At 38.6% G+C, this 16,001-nt stretch overlaps 1 protein-coding gene across 1 annotated transcript in view; it reads right to left on the bottom strand.

The window, feature by feature from the left end:
• Nucleotides 1–16,001, bottom strand: part of PALS2 (protein associated with LIN7 2, MAGUK p55 family member) — a 30,100-nt gene continuing 14,099 nt past the window's right edge. The window contains exons 6-11 of the mRNA XM_087821209.1: nt 14,846–14,945; nt 14,456–14,524; nt 12,796–12,957; nt 8,163–8,365; nt 6,804–6,932; nt 1–1,344 (exon numbers count right to left, since the gene is read on the bottom strand). Coding sequence (XP_087677335.1) covers nt 1,168–1,344; nt 6,804–6,932; nt 8,163–8,365; nt 12,796–12,957; nt 14,456–14,524; nt 14,846–14,945 — 840 coding nt within the window. The 3' untranslated portion in view covers nt 1–1,167. The remainder of the gene's footprint in view (nt 1,345–6,803; nt 6,933–8,162; nt 8,366–12,795; nt 12,958–14,455; nt 14,525–14,845; nt 14,946–16,001) is intronic.

Here is a 16,001-nt window from a genome sequence, read left to right as displayed (position 1 = left end):
TAAACAAAGAAGTGCATTTCCTTACATAAATGTAAAAAAAATTAAAATATTATTTAATAATATATTATATAATACATACAATGTACATATTATATAATGTATGTGTTATATATAGATACAACAGCTGACCATTATTTCCAAGTTTTAAAAATCATTCAGTGCATTGGGTTCTCAACACAAATCAAATACCTTAATGATCACATCATACTTCAAAAAGCACACTGATTGCTCACAGCCCCTCCGAAACAGCACACTGAGAGGCATTTTTAAGCATCACAGAAATATGCAGAGGCATGATACATTTGCTGACCACATCCTAGTAAAAACCTGTTTGAAGAAGTACGGTCATTTTTGTCAGTTAAATTTTTACCTGTGAAAATAAATCAACGGTGTCACTTTGCTGTAAGGTTTATTGAAGGCACTCTCTGAGCCTGCCCGGCCTCGCTTGCTGTGTACATGGTAACTTAACATCAGCCTGTCTTTGCAACAAATGAGAGTGCAAGGTATTGCTCTTCATTTATATCAATGGAGGGGGAAATATACCGCTATATTGGTTTATCTATATAAATCAGTATGGATAGCCACACATCTCTGAAATAACAAAACTATGTAGCTTTGAGCAGACTTCTGATGTCAGACTTGGATGGTCGTAGACTTGCTGTAGCACTGATATTGAAGTTCTGCTTCTGTAAGAAATTATATTAGGAAAGAAGGCCAATAACTACCATTTTCTCCCAATCAGAGACCCATCACTAGTTAAATACTGAACTAAATGACAACTTTACAAAACTATTTCAAGTATTCATTATCACAGTGGAAATGTGAGACCAATGTTCAAATGAATGAGTTGAAAATTCCTGTGATGAAAAAGGCAAGGGTACTAAATCAAAACATATTACAAAATGCTTCAACGCATTTCTTTATGTGATATGAATAGATTGTCCATAAAAAGTTAGAAAAATTAAGATAAATTATATTTTAGTACACCTTCCTGCCCACATTGTCTATAAAAATTCAGAATAGTGTACTGGTATTTCAATCTACACAGTAAAAATGCCTGGACTTGGCAGATGCCTTCTACCTGCACACACGTTTTCTCAGTAGAAGGCATATTTGCTGTAGTCACTTTCTAAAAGTTGTACTTTAATTGTGAACCTTATTGAATCATCAGTAGACCCAGCTGATGGGGACCCACTGCGGCTCCATTCTCAGTTTCTCTATGGCAGTTTGCAGTTTCTCAAAGGCTTTGTCCAGATTGTCGTTTACAATGATCAAATCGAAATAGTGGTTGTAAGCTCTCTGAATTCGGGCACTTTCATCCACTGTTTTCTTCAAGTCAGAGTCCTGTTGAAGAGTTTTAAAAGGAAATGTTTTTATTATAATGTATACTTACTTGCTCAAATACCAACTCAAAGTGAACATAAGAAATAAGTAGGTTGGACAATTATTAAATTGTGATTCTGATATTAATTCTCAAAATCTCATCTATATAGAGTGTTAAAAAAGACATTACCACCTGCTCCTGTACTCGCCTTTCCAGCTGCGTTCATATTTGTATCCTGTATCTTCTGTGTCACTGATATTAGGATAAGATTCCTAATTAAAAAGCTGCTGACAATAATTTTAGGGTGAAATCTAAGGTAATAGATTTTTATCTTGTGGGCTCTAAATCATGGAACCCAATTTCTAGTGGCTGTCAAGCTCAAAGCCAAATTTGCTGCCTATATCTAAGAAAGAGAACCTTACAAGTGTATTTTGAAGGCTAACTTTACCTTATTTATTTTTGCTAGCATTATTTATGTTTCATAAGATATTTCTAGTTATTTTGGAATGATGTGGGGGAATAAATAAGTAATGGGTTCTGCATGAACAAGTAAAGCTTTTCATTAAGCTACAAGTGTTTTGAAATTTCACAATAATTCTACATGTTCTTCAAATATTTATAGAGTTTCTATGAAAGTGTCTACTGTGACTTATTATTTATGGATATAACAATGAATAAGACAGAGGAGTTCCTACTCTATAGTGGAGGAGACAGATAAAGGGCAAATAAATACAAAAACTTGCAAGTTGCAGTAAGTACCATAAATGAAAACAACCAAGAACAAAGCATTTTAAGAGATCTACTTCAGAGAGTGATTACAAAGATACTGAGTAAATGACTTTTAAAATGAGAACCAAAGTGGGAGAAAGTGCACTCCAGGTGGAGGAAACAGCAATGTAGGACCCAGGAGGGAAACAACCTGATGTGTTGAAGGCACTGAGAGAAGACCAGATGGTTTGGGGGAGGGGTGTTAATAAGTTGAGATGAACATGGAATAGTTCATGAAGGACCTAGATGCAATGGAGACATCTCTGGATTACGATGGTGGCAAAGGATATGGAAATGACCCAGATAGGAAATATATGTATTTTGGTGGTAAAATCATTAGGATTGGCTGATGGGCTGGATGTGAAAAGTGAGGAAAATGAATGAATCAAGAATGCTCTTGGGTTTCTAGCCTGAGTAAATGGGTGGGTTTAGAAGATGCAGAGCTGGGAAGCGGGGATGGAGAGAACATGATTTTTTTGGGGGGGGGGGGAAGCAAATGTTCTGCTTTGTACATGTTAAGTGTAAGACGTCTCTGAGTCATCCAAGTAGGATGTAAAGCAAGCAGGTGAATTGGTTATGCAAGTCAGAGCTCTGAGGTCAGAGTTACCTGTATATAAATTAGGAGTCATCAGCATAACAAAGGTATGTAAGTTAATAGCAAGGAAAGGAAAGAAAAGTGGGTTCCCAAGTAGGCCACTAGTACTTTTTAGTTAATACTTTCACTGAGATTTCTAAGTAAGCTTGAAAAATCTAAAATACCTTTTATTATAGATCTGTTATCAGCCAACAGTTCAATTTGAAAACTATTCTTACCTATTATAGTCATTAGCAACCTGGCTTGTTAAAAAAAAAAAATCCGTTTTATGGACAATAATAATCTTGTAACAATAATGGAGTATACCATACAGATGGAGAAAAAGTTGAATCTCTCTCATGGGCTAAAGAGTGATCCTCAGAATATGTGAGTGAAAATACAGGCAAACTAATCAGCTACCCTTTATGTAAGAAATGGGGGAGGGAGGGTACACATACACACTTGCTTATACTAAAAAATATTGAAAATGGCTACCCATGTGGGTGGGAGGGAACAGAATGGAGGAAAACGAGATTTTTTTGTTTTTAAGATTTACTTCAGAACTATGAAAATGTATAAATTTATGTAACAAAATTAAATTCAAATGAAATGAAGAGCAATACCTAAAAATAAAATGCAAAATGAAACAAACCTCTGTTTCAAGTTGATGGCTTAACCACAAAGGAACTATTTCAGCAACTTTAAAATAATACTCAGTGGGATATATCCTGAGAACAATTTAGAAAAATGTCTGAAACTCAGCGACTTGAAAATAATACCGATTGGGATATAGCCTAAGAACAATTTAGAAAAAAGTCTAAAACTTGAAACTTTTCAATAATCATATTGTTAATATTAATACTGATATTGTTACCCAGAAGTCATATAAAGTGTGTGTGTGTATACACACACAGTAATTATGTTAATGTCATCAGGAAACCAACATTTTCAGCATAAGAGGAAAAAAGACACATAAAGTCAAAGAAGTAAAAATAATAAAAACTTTGTATTTCAACTATCACATTAAACCAATCCTGCATGTTTTCTAAAAGGGGAAAATGTATTTCCCACTTCTGGCCACATAAAAGGCCAAGAAACAGTGATCAAGCTGCACGCACTCCGTTAGCACCTATGTTCTTGCTAAATGCCATTTCCCACTAAAAGGAACTAGGGCTTTCAAATGGCTGTTCAGGTGTGGGCCAAGAAATGTGTAAAGATAACCTGGAATAGCTTTTCGCACCAGGAAGCAGAGAATTCTCAAAGATTATTGGGGTTGTGTTAAAAAGACTCAAAAGTCAAGTTGGATAGGCTTCTACTAGCTAAAGACAAGACCATTTAAACATCAAAAAGGGTAATAATGGGGCCAAGTACACAGAAAGGAAGTATTCGAATTACCTTGAAACACAGCGATTAAACTGTGTGTACTTAGTGGTGTAAACCACGAGGATAAGGAACTAGGAAGAAAGCCCAACTCACAGCACTCAAACCCGGTAACTGCTGGTCTACTTATCAGCAGACCACTGGGTGTACACTGTGGGGCACAGCAAATGAGCAACTATGTAATGTTCTCACATTCCCAGTGTTTCTGAGACCTGGGACACTCAGCATAGGAGAATGAGTTAAAACATGTAACAGAGGTTAAATAAAAACCCTGTAATCCTGAATTTGATTGGGAAATATCACTATGAATTCACAATGTAGTTTCCTTCAAACATACACAAAGAAAAGCTCATTTCCTAACTCGGTCTATCCAAAAGGCGCAGCTAGAAACAACGATCAATCTTGTGACGACGTAAACCTGGGTGTTATGGTCTTCAAATACCATTTACCCCTAAAACAAACCAGAGCTTCTTGGAGGAATAGTGATTGCTGGCTTGGAATGAATGGGAAATGTTCAAGGTGAGCCTGGAACATTTGTCATACCAGAGAGCAAAGAAGCTATGTGAGACTATTGGCCTCACAAAATAAGGTCTCAAGGGCCTACTTGAATAGTGACACAATGGGGGACAGAACTCAGACTACGGAACACTCTACAGGATAAATGACAAATTTCTGAACAGCTAAACTAGAAAGTTAAAAGAGGGGAGGAGGGAGGCAGTGAGAATCTAAGATTAAAAGAGACTAAAGGGACGTCTGCTGCCAGCTAAGATGCACTAACAGGAATCAGACTAACTCTCCCCCTTGGCAACTAAAAGAGACAAAATGTGTGGAATAACAGTGTTTAAGACATCGTACATCAGGCAGTGGAAGACAGAGATCCCAGAGAGACAGGAAACAAAGGAAGTGAGCCCTACGGTCACCCCAATCACAGACTTGAAGGAGTTTCCGCGCTGCACCACAGCGAGGCATTGCCCAGAAGGAGCCTATTGGACTAAGTCGGGACAGAGCTGCGAGTCCAGGGAGACCGAGAGTTCGCAGGACAGACTACCAGAATGAAACAGAATCACAGAGCAGAGAGATCTTCGAAGACCTGCAAAAGGTCCCCTTCCAGCAAGTGGCCGAGCACCAACTGTGTGTGTCTACCATTACCCGAGGCCACCAAAGAACTACCAGAATGAATGAGACGTACTCATCCTGAGCCAGGAACAGGACCTAGTCCCACCAGGCAGAACAGAAAACCTCAGGACACACAGGCCATGCGGGAGAGTACTCAATGGGCTTGCCTCAGTAGTGGAAAATAAATGCCCCTAAAGTGAGAACTGCTCTGGCCTTCCCTAACAAACTTCAAAAGCAAGACCTGAAAGGAACAAACTTAGTTCCAGAAACTGCATCAGAACAAAGCTCAAAATGCCTGGCATCTAATAAAAAAGTAACAGGATTACACAGAAGCAGGAAAACAGGACCCATCCTGAGGAGCAGAGTCAGTCAATCAAAACTGACACAAATGTTGGAGTTGGTAGACAACACCATGAAAATGCTTATTGTAACTATATTGCAGCTATTCAGAACGTTAAGCATAGACAGGGAGCAACCTGAAAGAAAGCAAAGTGGACTAAAACTACCTCATTCAAGGCTTAGTGGCCACAGTGTAGGAAGAGTGGAAGCAGCAGGAGGGAGGGGCTGTGAAGGGGCCGAGGAAGCATCTGGAGGTGATGAACATGTCCCCTGCCCTGACGGCGATGGCTTCACAGGTCTATACATATGCCCCCGTTTTAAGTTGTACACTTTCAATGTGTACAGTTTATTGTAGGTCAATTACACCTCAGTTATGCTGTGGGTGGGGGAGATTTAGAAAACGTTAGGTAAATGCAATGTGTCGACCTTATTCGGATCCTGATTTGAACAAAGCAGCTGTAAAAAAAAAATTTATAAATCTTGGGGAGCCCTGCCGGGCATGGCGCAGCGGTTGAGCGTCGACCTGGGATCCAGGCGATTGGGGTTCGATTCCTGGTCAGGGCACATGCTCGGTTGTGGGCTTGATCAATGACTCTCTCATCATTGATGTTTCTGTCTCTCTCTCTCCCTCTCCTCTCTCTGAGATCAATAAAGATATATTTGAAAAAATAAAATAAAATCTTGGGGAAATTCAAATAGAGACGGTATAGTGATGATATTAAGAAGCTGCTCTTAAATTTTTTACATGTTAATGGTGTTAGTGTTATGTTTGAAAAGCCTTTATCTTTTAGAGATAAATACTAAATATTTATAGCTGATATATCAAAAATTTGCTTCAAAGTAATTCAAAGTAAGCAAGGAAGTGAGGAGAGTAACTGCAGCCAGGTGACGGGCACATGGAAGTTCATTTTCCCCCTCTGTTGTGTATATTTTAAAATTTCCATAATATGAAAAAAGAAGAGAGAGGACAAGAGAAAACATGTAACAGAAACAAAAATGGCTTTGGGGCCCTGTTTCCTCCTTAGTAAAATGAGGGGGTTGGATTAATATGCATATGTTAATACCAGCCCACTTCATTTGCATAGAGGGAGTAAACATTTGTTTTAAAGTGAACAATCATTTTTAAGTAAAAGCAACACTGTTCCAAATCCTAACTATATCTAGTGAATAAATTTTTATTCTATAACACATTACATATTTATTCCATAAATGATTATATAGAATTAAACATGCTCAAAAAATGGGGGAAAAAGATAAATTGTAGGAGGAAGTAACATTGTTAACTTAGAAAGAACTGCTCACCGTCAAAAGCTTGGTGGCGATGCCAGCGTCCACCACAGCTTTGTGCATGGCGCGCAGCGTCTCTAGCTCTGGAGCAGCAATGAATACAACGTAGGGCATGAACTCAGACGTCCTCAGGACCTTCAGGGCCTGTGCAGAAGCACAATTACACACCAACTTATAAGGATTAGAATCTGTACTGTTACCCTTTAATTTTTACTAAGTAATTAAAGTCTATCTGCCCGCTTCCTAAGGGTTAAGAATATAATTTAACACTTGCCCCACTTCTATCCTTTTGATTCCATACAGTACTTTCCTCACACAGTGATCCATAATTGTGTTCTGACCTGTCTCATACTCTGAGTCATCAAGAATGATGTGAATGTTTTCCATGTTAATTGTAGAATTCTGTTAATATTGAAAAAGCTAGAAATAATTTCAGTGTCTATTAACTGGAGTGTGGTTATATAAATTAATATACATCTATATTATGAAATACTATGTAGTAATTACAAAGAATAGCACTATAGTAACTGACAGGAAAAGGTCTTCGAGAAATACTGTTTAATGAAAAAAAGCTAAAGAATTCTTATAGAATTTTTCCATTTATGTAAAAAGAATCAACAAAAATAGAAAATCCATTGCAGTATAGATATGTATATGTGTATATATTATATATATGTTATATACATATATTTTTTTTTTTTACTTAAGGCACACTGGAAAGACAGAAAGATACACACCAAACTCAGTAATATTTATGTCTGAGTAGGGGAGTGAGGTTGGGCTGAATGCAGTGGGGTGCGAAGGGGTTGGTGAGAGAGACATGGAATGTAATGAGAATGAAATGAGTGTGTGAGTGTGTGTGTGTGTTGGGTGGGAAGGGGTGTGACTTCAAATTTTTAATCTTTTTATTTTTAATTTAAAAAATTCTTTCAGTTATAGTTGACATTCAATATTATTTAGTATTAATTTCAGGTGTACAGCATAGTGGTTAGACAATCATATACTTTACAAAGTGTTCCCCCTGATATTTCCAGTACCCAAGTGGCACCAAACAGTTACTGCAATATTATTGACTTTATTTCCTATGCTGTACTTTACATCCCCATGTCTAGTTTGCAGCCTAGTTTAAATTTAACATTTCCTAATGTATGCATTTACATATTACTTGAGCAAGTAAATAAATATTAAATGTCTATCATGTTTCTAGTGCTTGGCTAATTGGTCAGAGGTTTATTTAACCAGTGGGTGCATAATAAGGTTCCCTATCACCAACAGGTAATGGAGGGAAAGAGCTACATTCACAATCTCAAATCAAAACAAAAACTCCACAGGAAATGAAATTTTAAAAATGGCTTTGGAATCCATGCAGCTTACTTGTGGGTTGACATCCAAAATGCAAGTTCGCCCAGTTTGGACAACTTCAAGAATAGAGTCAATCTTGGTTCCATAGAGATTTCCTTCATATTCCCCATGTTCCAAATACTTTCCAGCTTTAATATCTGCTTCCATCTCAGACCGTGACACGAACTTATACGCCTGGCCATCTTTTTCATCTTCCCTTGGTTTCCGCGAGGTAACTAAATAAAACAATGTTGAGAATTTACACAAAGAGAAGGCGGGGTATTAGAAAATAGACTAAAATGAACAGGGCAGCTTAAGATTTTTCCGTTTAGTATCTATGGACAAATCTGGCCTACTTCCCATTTTTGTAAATAAAGTTTTATTGGGCCACAGCTACGCTCATTCTTTTTACCACCTGTGGTTTCACTTGTATCCTGGTGGAGTATGGAAACAAAGACTAGAGATCTGCAGAGCCTAGAACATTTACCATGTGGCCCTTGAGCAAAACAGTCTGCTGATCTGATTTATAAGAATGTTTTAAAAGGCAGTCCCCAACATATAATTTGTATCCAAAAAATGTGCTTGATAAAGTAAGTTTGAAACTCAAAGTATAATTACCTGGAAGCAGAGTCCTGCATTTACATTTTTCATTATAGTGGATCCTAGTAAGTGTGAGGTATGGTGCAAGTGGGTATCTTTTCAACTGACCAGCACTTCCCTTCTCCTTAAGGAATATTAATTATATCATGTCTTTGCACTTTAACATTTCCTAATTGAGTGCCCAGCAACTGAGCAAAGTTCTCCTATTCTTAGTTGGTATTATCAATTTTCTGAAGTTTTACCCATGAATGATGTTACATTTTGAGCTTTAGTGGTGGAACTAGCCACCTCAAAGTTATTAAGGTCTATAACTTTCTCTATTCTGATCCAACACGTGTATTCTTGCTGAGAGAATGTGAGAACAAACAGACCAAGTCAAAATTTAGGGGATTCTTTGTCTGGTATTTTAGAGCTCTAAATACTTGCAGAGACATACAACTCCTCTGCAACGTGGGCCATGCTAGGCATGGACTATTATCACCTCTCAAACTGTTGCAAAGGTGCAGAGTCAGATGCTCTCTACCAATGTGTTGATACTAGCTTGGGGGGGGGGGGAGGGAGAGACAGAGTGTGTGTGTTTGTGTGTGACTTTCAAATTTAGCTGTAATCTGAGCCTGGCTGGGTCAGATATAAAAAAGTTTTCAACTTCTAATCAAGCACTTACATATGCAGAATATCTGAAGAAACCATTAAACACATACACTTAAAATAAGAAAGTAATCCAGATCAAAAGCTGATGGTATTTTGACTACTTGTAATAAACATAACATACCAAGAAAACTTTTATAAGAACAAAATGAACTTCAACTCAATAAATCAACAAACAATTGTTGCTGAGGGTGTGGAGAAAGGGGGACCCTAGTTGGCGCACAGCTGGTGGGCATGCAGACTGGTGCAGCCACTGTGGAAAGCAGTATGGCGGTTCCTCAAAAAATAACAAACGGAACTGCCTTATGACCCAGCAATTCCACTTCTGGGAATGTATCTGAAGAAGCCCAAAACACTAATTCAAAAGAATATATGCACCCCTGTGTTCACTGCAGCGTTATACAACAGCCAAGGCTTGGAGTCAGACCCAGTGCCCATCAGTAGATGAGTGGATAACAAAGCTGTGGGACATTTGCACCATGGAATACTGTGTGACGGACCTGGAGAGCATTATGCTAAGTGAAATAAGCCAGTCAGAGAGAGACAAGGACCGTATTTATCTCACTCATATGTGGAGTCTAATGAACAAAATAAACAAAACAGAAAAGGGGACAGGTATAGAGAAAAGATTGAAAGCTATCGGGGGGGGGGGGGGTTAAGGGTCTGAGTGAAAAAGGTGACGAGATTAAGCAAAAAACAAACGACAACAAAACCCTCATAGACACAGACAAGAGTGTGGTGATTACCAGAGGGAAAGGGGGTGGGGGCAGATAGAAGAGGGTAGAGGGGGCAAAAATAGTGACAGAAGGAGACTTGATTTGGGGTGGTGAACACACAATACAATACGTAGATGATGTGTTATAGAACTGTACACTTGAAACTTATATACTTTTATTAACCAATGTCACTGCAATAATTATATTTTAAAAAAATGGAACCTTCATACATTGCTGGGAGTGTAAATGGGGCCACTGTGGAGAACAATGTGGCAGCTTCTCAAAAGGTTAAACATAGAGTCACTGGACCTACCAATTCTGTTCCTGAGAAATAAGAAAATATACATGTTCATGTAAGTACCTGTACACAGATGCTAACAGCAACATTATTCATTATAGCAAAAAACAGAGCACTCAAATGTCCATCAGGTGGTGAACAGATACACACGATGTGGTGGAGCCACAAAGTGGAATATCATCAGCAACAAAAAGAAACGAAGTACTGACACCAGCTGTAACTTGGATGAACCTTGAGAACTTTATGTTAAATAAAGAAGCCCATCGCAAAACTCCACATGCTGCATAATTACATTTCTGTGAAATGTCCAGATAAGCAAATTTATTGTGACAGGAAGCCCACTAATCATCAGCATGAGTTTAAAAATACACACACAAAGGCCCATCATTATTAAATTTCAAAATACTGAAAAACAACAAAATACAACAAAAGAGTCTGAATATCTGTCAAAGAAAAATCAGGTCATGTACGAAATAACAAGAATAGGAGGGACACTAAACTTCTTAACAGAACTGGATTAGAGAGTAACATCTTTTGAGTTTTACAATCTAGAATTTCTACTCTCTGCTAAATAATCATTCAAATACAGGGCAGAAAATACACACCTTCAAATACAAAGATGTGGAAATTACATCCCATACACCACATCTTGTGAAGTCACAACAGGATGTGCCGGGCAAAAGAAGTCAATAAACCAAGAAAGAAGGCAACTGGGATCCAGGAACAGCAGCTTCAACCCAGGATGGCAACAAAGGGGAAGAAACATCCCTGTGGCAACAGTGGGGCAGGCGGAATAGGGAGCGTGTCGTGCTCGCTGAAGCTAAGAGACCGAGGTTCCGGGACAGAGCCCTCCAAGGAGAAAACACAACTTAACAGACAAGTAAGTCTTTGGTTCAAAACAAAACTGTACACATACCATCAAGGCAGAGAGAAGAAAAGACGTCTAGTGATTGCTGGGTAGGGGAAGAGGGAGCGGCTGTCCAGGGAAGTAAAACTGAATTAACGGAAACTAGAGCTATCTTTCTATTGGGAGGATAGTCAGGAAGTCAGCAGGGGAGGCCCACGCTGCACAAGGCAAGAAAGAGCAGAGTGCAGACAATGAAATACGAAGACTACCAGAGGAACAGCAGAGGGAAAGAAGAGCCACTGTGTCTGGTAAGGAGGTCCAAGGCGGGGGTAGAGGAAAAGAGGGGTTATTTTTTCCATCGTATGTCTTTAACTACTACTCAATTAAAATACTGGATGTGCATTAATTTGACAAAAATAAAATACTTTCAAATACTTAAAATACCTTGAGCACAGTGAGGTTTTAATAACTACTTGACCGGGATCTGTGTGAGTTTAGTGATTTACGGTGCCTACAACGGAACCCAAAGCCTTACCCTGAAGAGATTACAAATAGCACATGGGGGCCAATGATAAGGTTACTCCCAGCAACCAACCCCTAAGAACTTTGGCAATAAGATTACTCCCTGAGACTCGAACCTCAAAACAAACTGGATGGAAGCAGAGAAACTCTAAAATTCTTCAAAGAGAGCTGGAGTGACGTTAGGCTGAGATTTGACTCAGAACGACTTACAGGCATTAATATACCTAAAGAAACACTGTGTTAATCACAACAGGGGCTTGCTCAGCAATAGCTGCACAGAAAGGGAAGTTACAGAGGCCTGTCTCCTGCCTTGCTCAGGGGAAAGAGCATGCAAGTTCCCATAAGGAAAGGCTCATGGATCTTCAAAATAAAGACAGATGTGAGTCCTTCTGATAAGTCAGTGCTATCATCTGACTCCCTGATCCAATTCCATTCTCATCAAGCATACTTCTGACATCATTGCTGAACTTCCCGTGTAAATACACAAATAGGAAAGCATGCGAAAGTCATAAAATGAGTGTTTGGTTCACTTAATGGTTATACTTCCTGTATCAGTTTATTTTACAGATCAATCTCTGTGGCCTTATTTAATGCTGCCTGCTCTGGAAGAGGAATCACTCTCGCTGTGCTATCAAAAATTAGGCTATGGCCTTGCAGGCTCACATAAACTAACAGAGGAACTGCCACACTGGGAAGTGACGGAGGATCCAGGTCTCTCCCTTTCCTTTATACCAAAATAGGGTGAAAAAGACAACTTTTCAGATCGACATCAGATGTACAAGAAAATACAAAGTTAATGCTGATTCTGCCACAACCCCCAATACTTGTATTTAACGAACATTTCTGGACTAAAGAGTTTGGAGAAGCGACTGCCACCAGGCTGACAGCAACAGTGCTCTTTCAAGTACCTGTCAATAGCGCCTATTTGTTGTTTCCACTGACAAAATAAAAAATTATCTGGGACTAAAGATGATAATAAACTGCCCCCACTACATTTTCTTGCCAATTAAACAGAGAAGAGCACACACAACTTACACGGCACCGTGGTTCCAAACCGGGTGGGATTCAACACGATGAACCTGTTTTTCAGGCTTCTTCGCCCCACACCTTGAGCGCCTATTAATACTAACGTCCTTCTCTGGAAGGGGGGCATTTTGGCTACCTCCTCATAGATCTGGATTTCATGACGGTCGAACTCTACACGTGAAAGGAAACGGACAATATCACACTCGGCTGTCTTTCGCACAGATGAGAAACCTCTGCTACTCTGTTCAGTAGTGACTGAGCTGCCACGGTAGTTACATGTTAGGTGAGCTGTACTCAGTCCAGATTTGTTTTTCTCAATTTGGTAAAGTACAAGAAATTATTTTATATTTTGATTTAAACATCTGCCGCCATCCATTTGTTCTTAAAAATGTGTCTAGCCCAGTTAGAAAAACGCCTGTGTTTTATCCGTACCAGATAGTCCATCCATAAAACCTTTTTCTTATTGATTCATGAGTAGAAATAATTCCTTTAAGATAAATAATCCAGTGACGAATAGGCTGTATAATTTATCCAGCTAAAAAGTGAGTATCAAACACAGAGGACAGCAGTATATCTGGCGTGGCTGCTTAAATAAGTCCTTGTAGAATGAGCACACCCTTCCAGGGACATAAAGAATAAATGCTATCTTGGAGACTCGGCAAATACCCATTTGATTATAAAATGCACATAGACAACATGCTGACATTTAAATATTAGGATTCTGAAAACATGTATAAAATAAAATATAGGATCCAAATTATTTTCAGTGGAAATGCATTCCAAAATCCTAGTCCATGGTAAAATTACAAATTTTCTGTTCTGCAAGAACGCTTTAAGAACACATATTTAACGAGTAATAAGGCTGAGTCTGAAATATTATTTTGCCGTTACTGTGGCTGTAACTTCCATCTGTTATAGTAACGCTTCCTCCTTCAGTGATTTTAACAGCACCTTTCTCCACAGTAGATGTAACCAAGATGAAGGGAGGGCCCATTTTCTCATTATTACAGTTACAATATATTACATTATTTCCTGTATAGTATGATATTTAGTTTATCACCCACCAGTAGAGGCAGCTCTAAAGTCAAGAAAGTACTTTACAATGAACAATCCACTGAGTAAGCCCCCAGAGCTGCACTCTACAACGTTAAAGAGTAACTATGGTAGTGGTAATATTTATCTTTCCTGAAGTCTAAAAGACTTAAGAAAGAATCCTACTGGATCAGACTAAGATTTATTTGGTCAGTACTATTTTCCCAAAAATATCACGGACAATGTTATGGTTGAATCATAACACTATTAATACCTTCATAAAGGCATTTTGCTCTTTAGAAATGACACATAAATGACTGCCAAAGTTCATTTGTTCTCTGAACAAATAGTTTCAATTGTAGCATTGTTCTTTTATTAATACAAGCATCCTAAGCAATTCACTGTATTGTAAACTATACTCATAAAGCACACTGGTCATAGTATAAGCATACATAACATCAGGATTTAAGTAATGTCTTTATATTAAATTGTACCATGTGTTCACATGCCAACCCCTTGAATTGGGTACTGATCTGAATTACATTCACTGAAAAGTGTACACCTAGACTTTACGCGACGCTGATTAACAATATAAAGCTATTTCACTTAGATTTCTCAAAGAGTATTGCAAACACACCTGCATTTCTGGTTGTGAGATACATCATCTTTTTCTTTTTCTTGCTACTTATGGTTCCACAAAAAGGGCCTGAAGGGTGAAAAGATAAATATAACTTAAACAGTACGTCAAAATATAATAAACTTGCCCCGTGGCGTTCGACAGGGGTGGGAGAATCGTCTCCCCAGTGTTGCATCCTACAAGGCAGAAGGGGACAGCTGAGCCACTGAATTCTGGTACCATACCAGCAGGTGGCAGAAAGGGACCACAAAGTTTACTTTTGAGAGAGATACAATGAAGCAGATGGGAGGGGTTAATTCTAGACAGACAGTAAATAAATTCACTTGCTAGTTCAGATAAACAAGGCAAAGAAAGGATCCACAAAGGACATCATTGGGTGGAGCTCATCACCTGCAGTGTCCCAGTCTCTTCTAACAAATGCCTTTCTCTTCTCCTCCAGGAACTGGCTTGGAATGAGACCCGCGCTTCCTCCCGCTTTTACATGGCTAGCCTAGAATCAAATTAACGAGTTGGACATCTCAGTGACCAAACGTTGAGGCGATATTCTCAAAAGTAGAACAAGCAGTAGTACGTAAAAAAATACCACATTTGCTCTTAAAAACTGACCTTAAGACTTAAATCCAGGGCACTGTCGGGTTATTTAAACACTTTAGCCTGAGGAATCAAGTGGCACCTAATCAACCCACCCACCACCTGGTAGGAAAATTTGGGGAATGAAATACAACAGCAGACAGGCTCTTTAAATTACTAAAACTTTTTCTTTATGATACTTAGTCCAAGAATGGGAAGGCATAAATGCTAGTCTGCGTGTTTACAGGACTTTACATCTGGCACCCTTTAGTAAGCTATTACTTTCAGCCTTAATCCTACGTTTTGGTATTTCCTAAGGCCAAATCAAGGACAAAGACAGCACTGGGAAAACACAGAGGAGCGTCACATTCCTGCGTTCAGCAATCTGAATATTCTGAGAAATAGTTTAAGAGAGCTAAAATGTCACTATCAGGAACTAGTTAAAATAAAAACCAAAGAAGAGCTAGTTCAATATAGTGGCCGGAAAACTGGCTACTAGTGGTTTATTCTACAAAGTTATAGTAGTGACTTTATTCTAACCAACCAGCATTTAAAAATCTGGTATGTTTTTAGCAGCTAAAATCCTGAAAAAAACACACACAAAGAATTAAAGAAACAGGCCACAAAATGCAGGAAGAAGTTGAGATAATGGTGAAAGGATCAGATGTGAAAACTAAGAGATGGCATTCAAAGAGTGGAAAAGAGAAAACATTGGAAAAGTTTAAAAAGGAAACAGCCGCAGAAGGCGGATTTTCCAGGTGAGCCGTCTAAGAACTTCAATGGAAACCTCTTGAAATCATGAATTCCATTTCATTTACTCGTTTCTCAGCTTCCTAACCAGTTGCACAGTGCACTTGTACATGTTAATGTCTTAATTTAAATGCAAGGACACCTCAATATGATTGTCCGCATTCTTGTAATTCATTCCCCTTAGAAGTCAATGTAACTCATTAGAGCTAACGTGAGTTACTGTATC

This window comes from Miniopterus natalensis, chromosome 10 (assembly GCF_054644295.1).
Source record: "Miniopterus natalensis isolate mMinNat1 chromosome 10, mMinNat1.hap1, whole genome shotgun sequence".
Classification (NCBI taxonomy): Eukaryota; Metazoa; Chordata; class Mammalia; order Chiroptera; family Miniopteridae; genus Miniopterus; species Miniopterus natalensis.
This window is presented reverse-complemented; position numbering and strand designations above follow the sequence as displayed.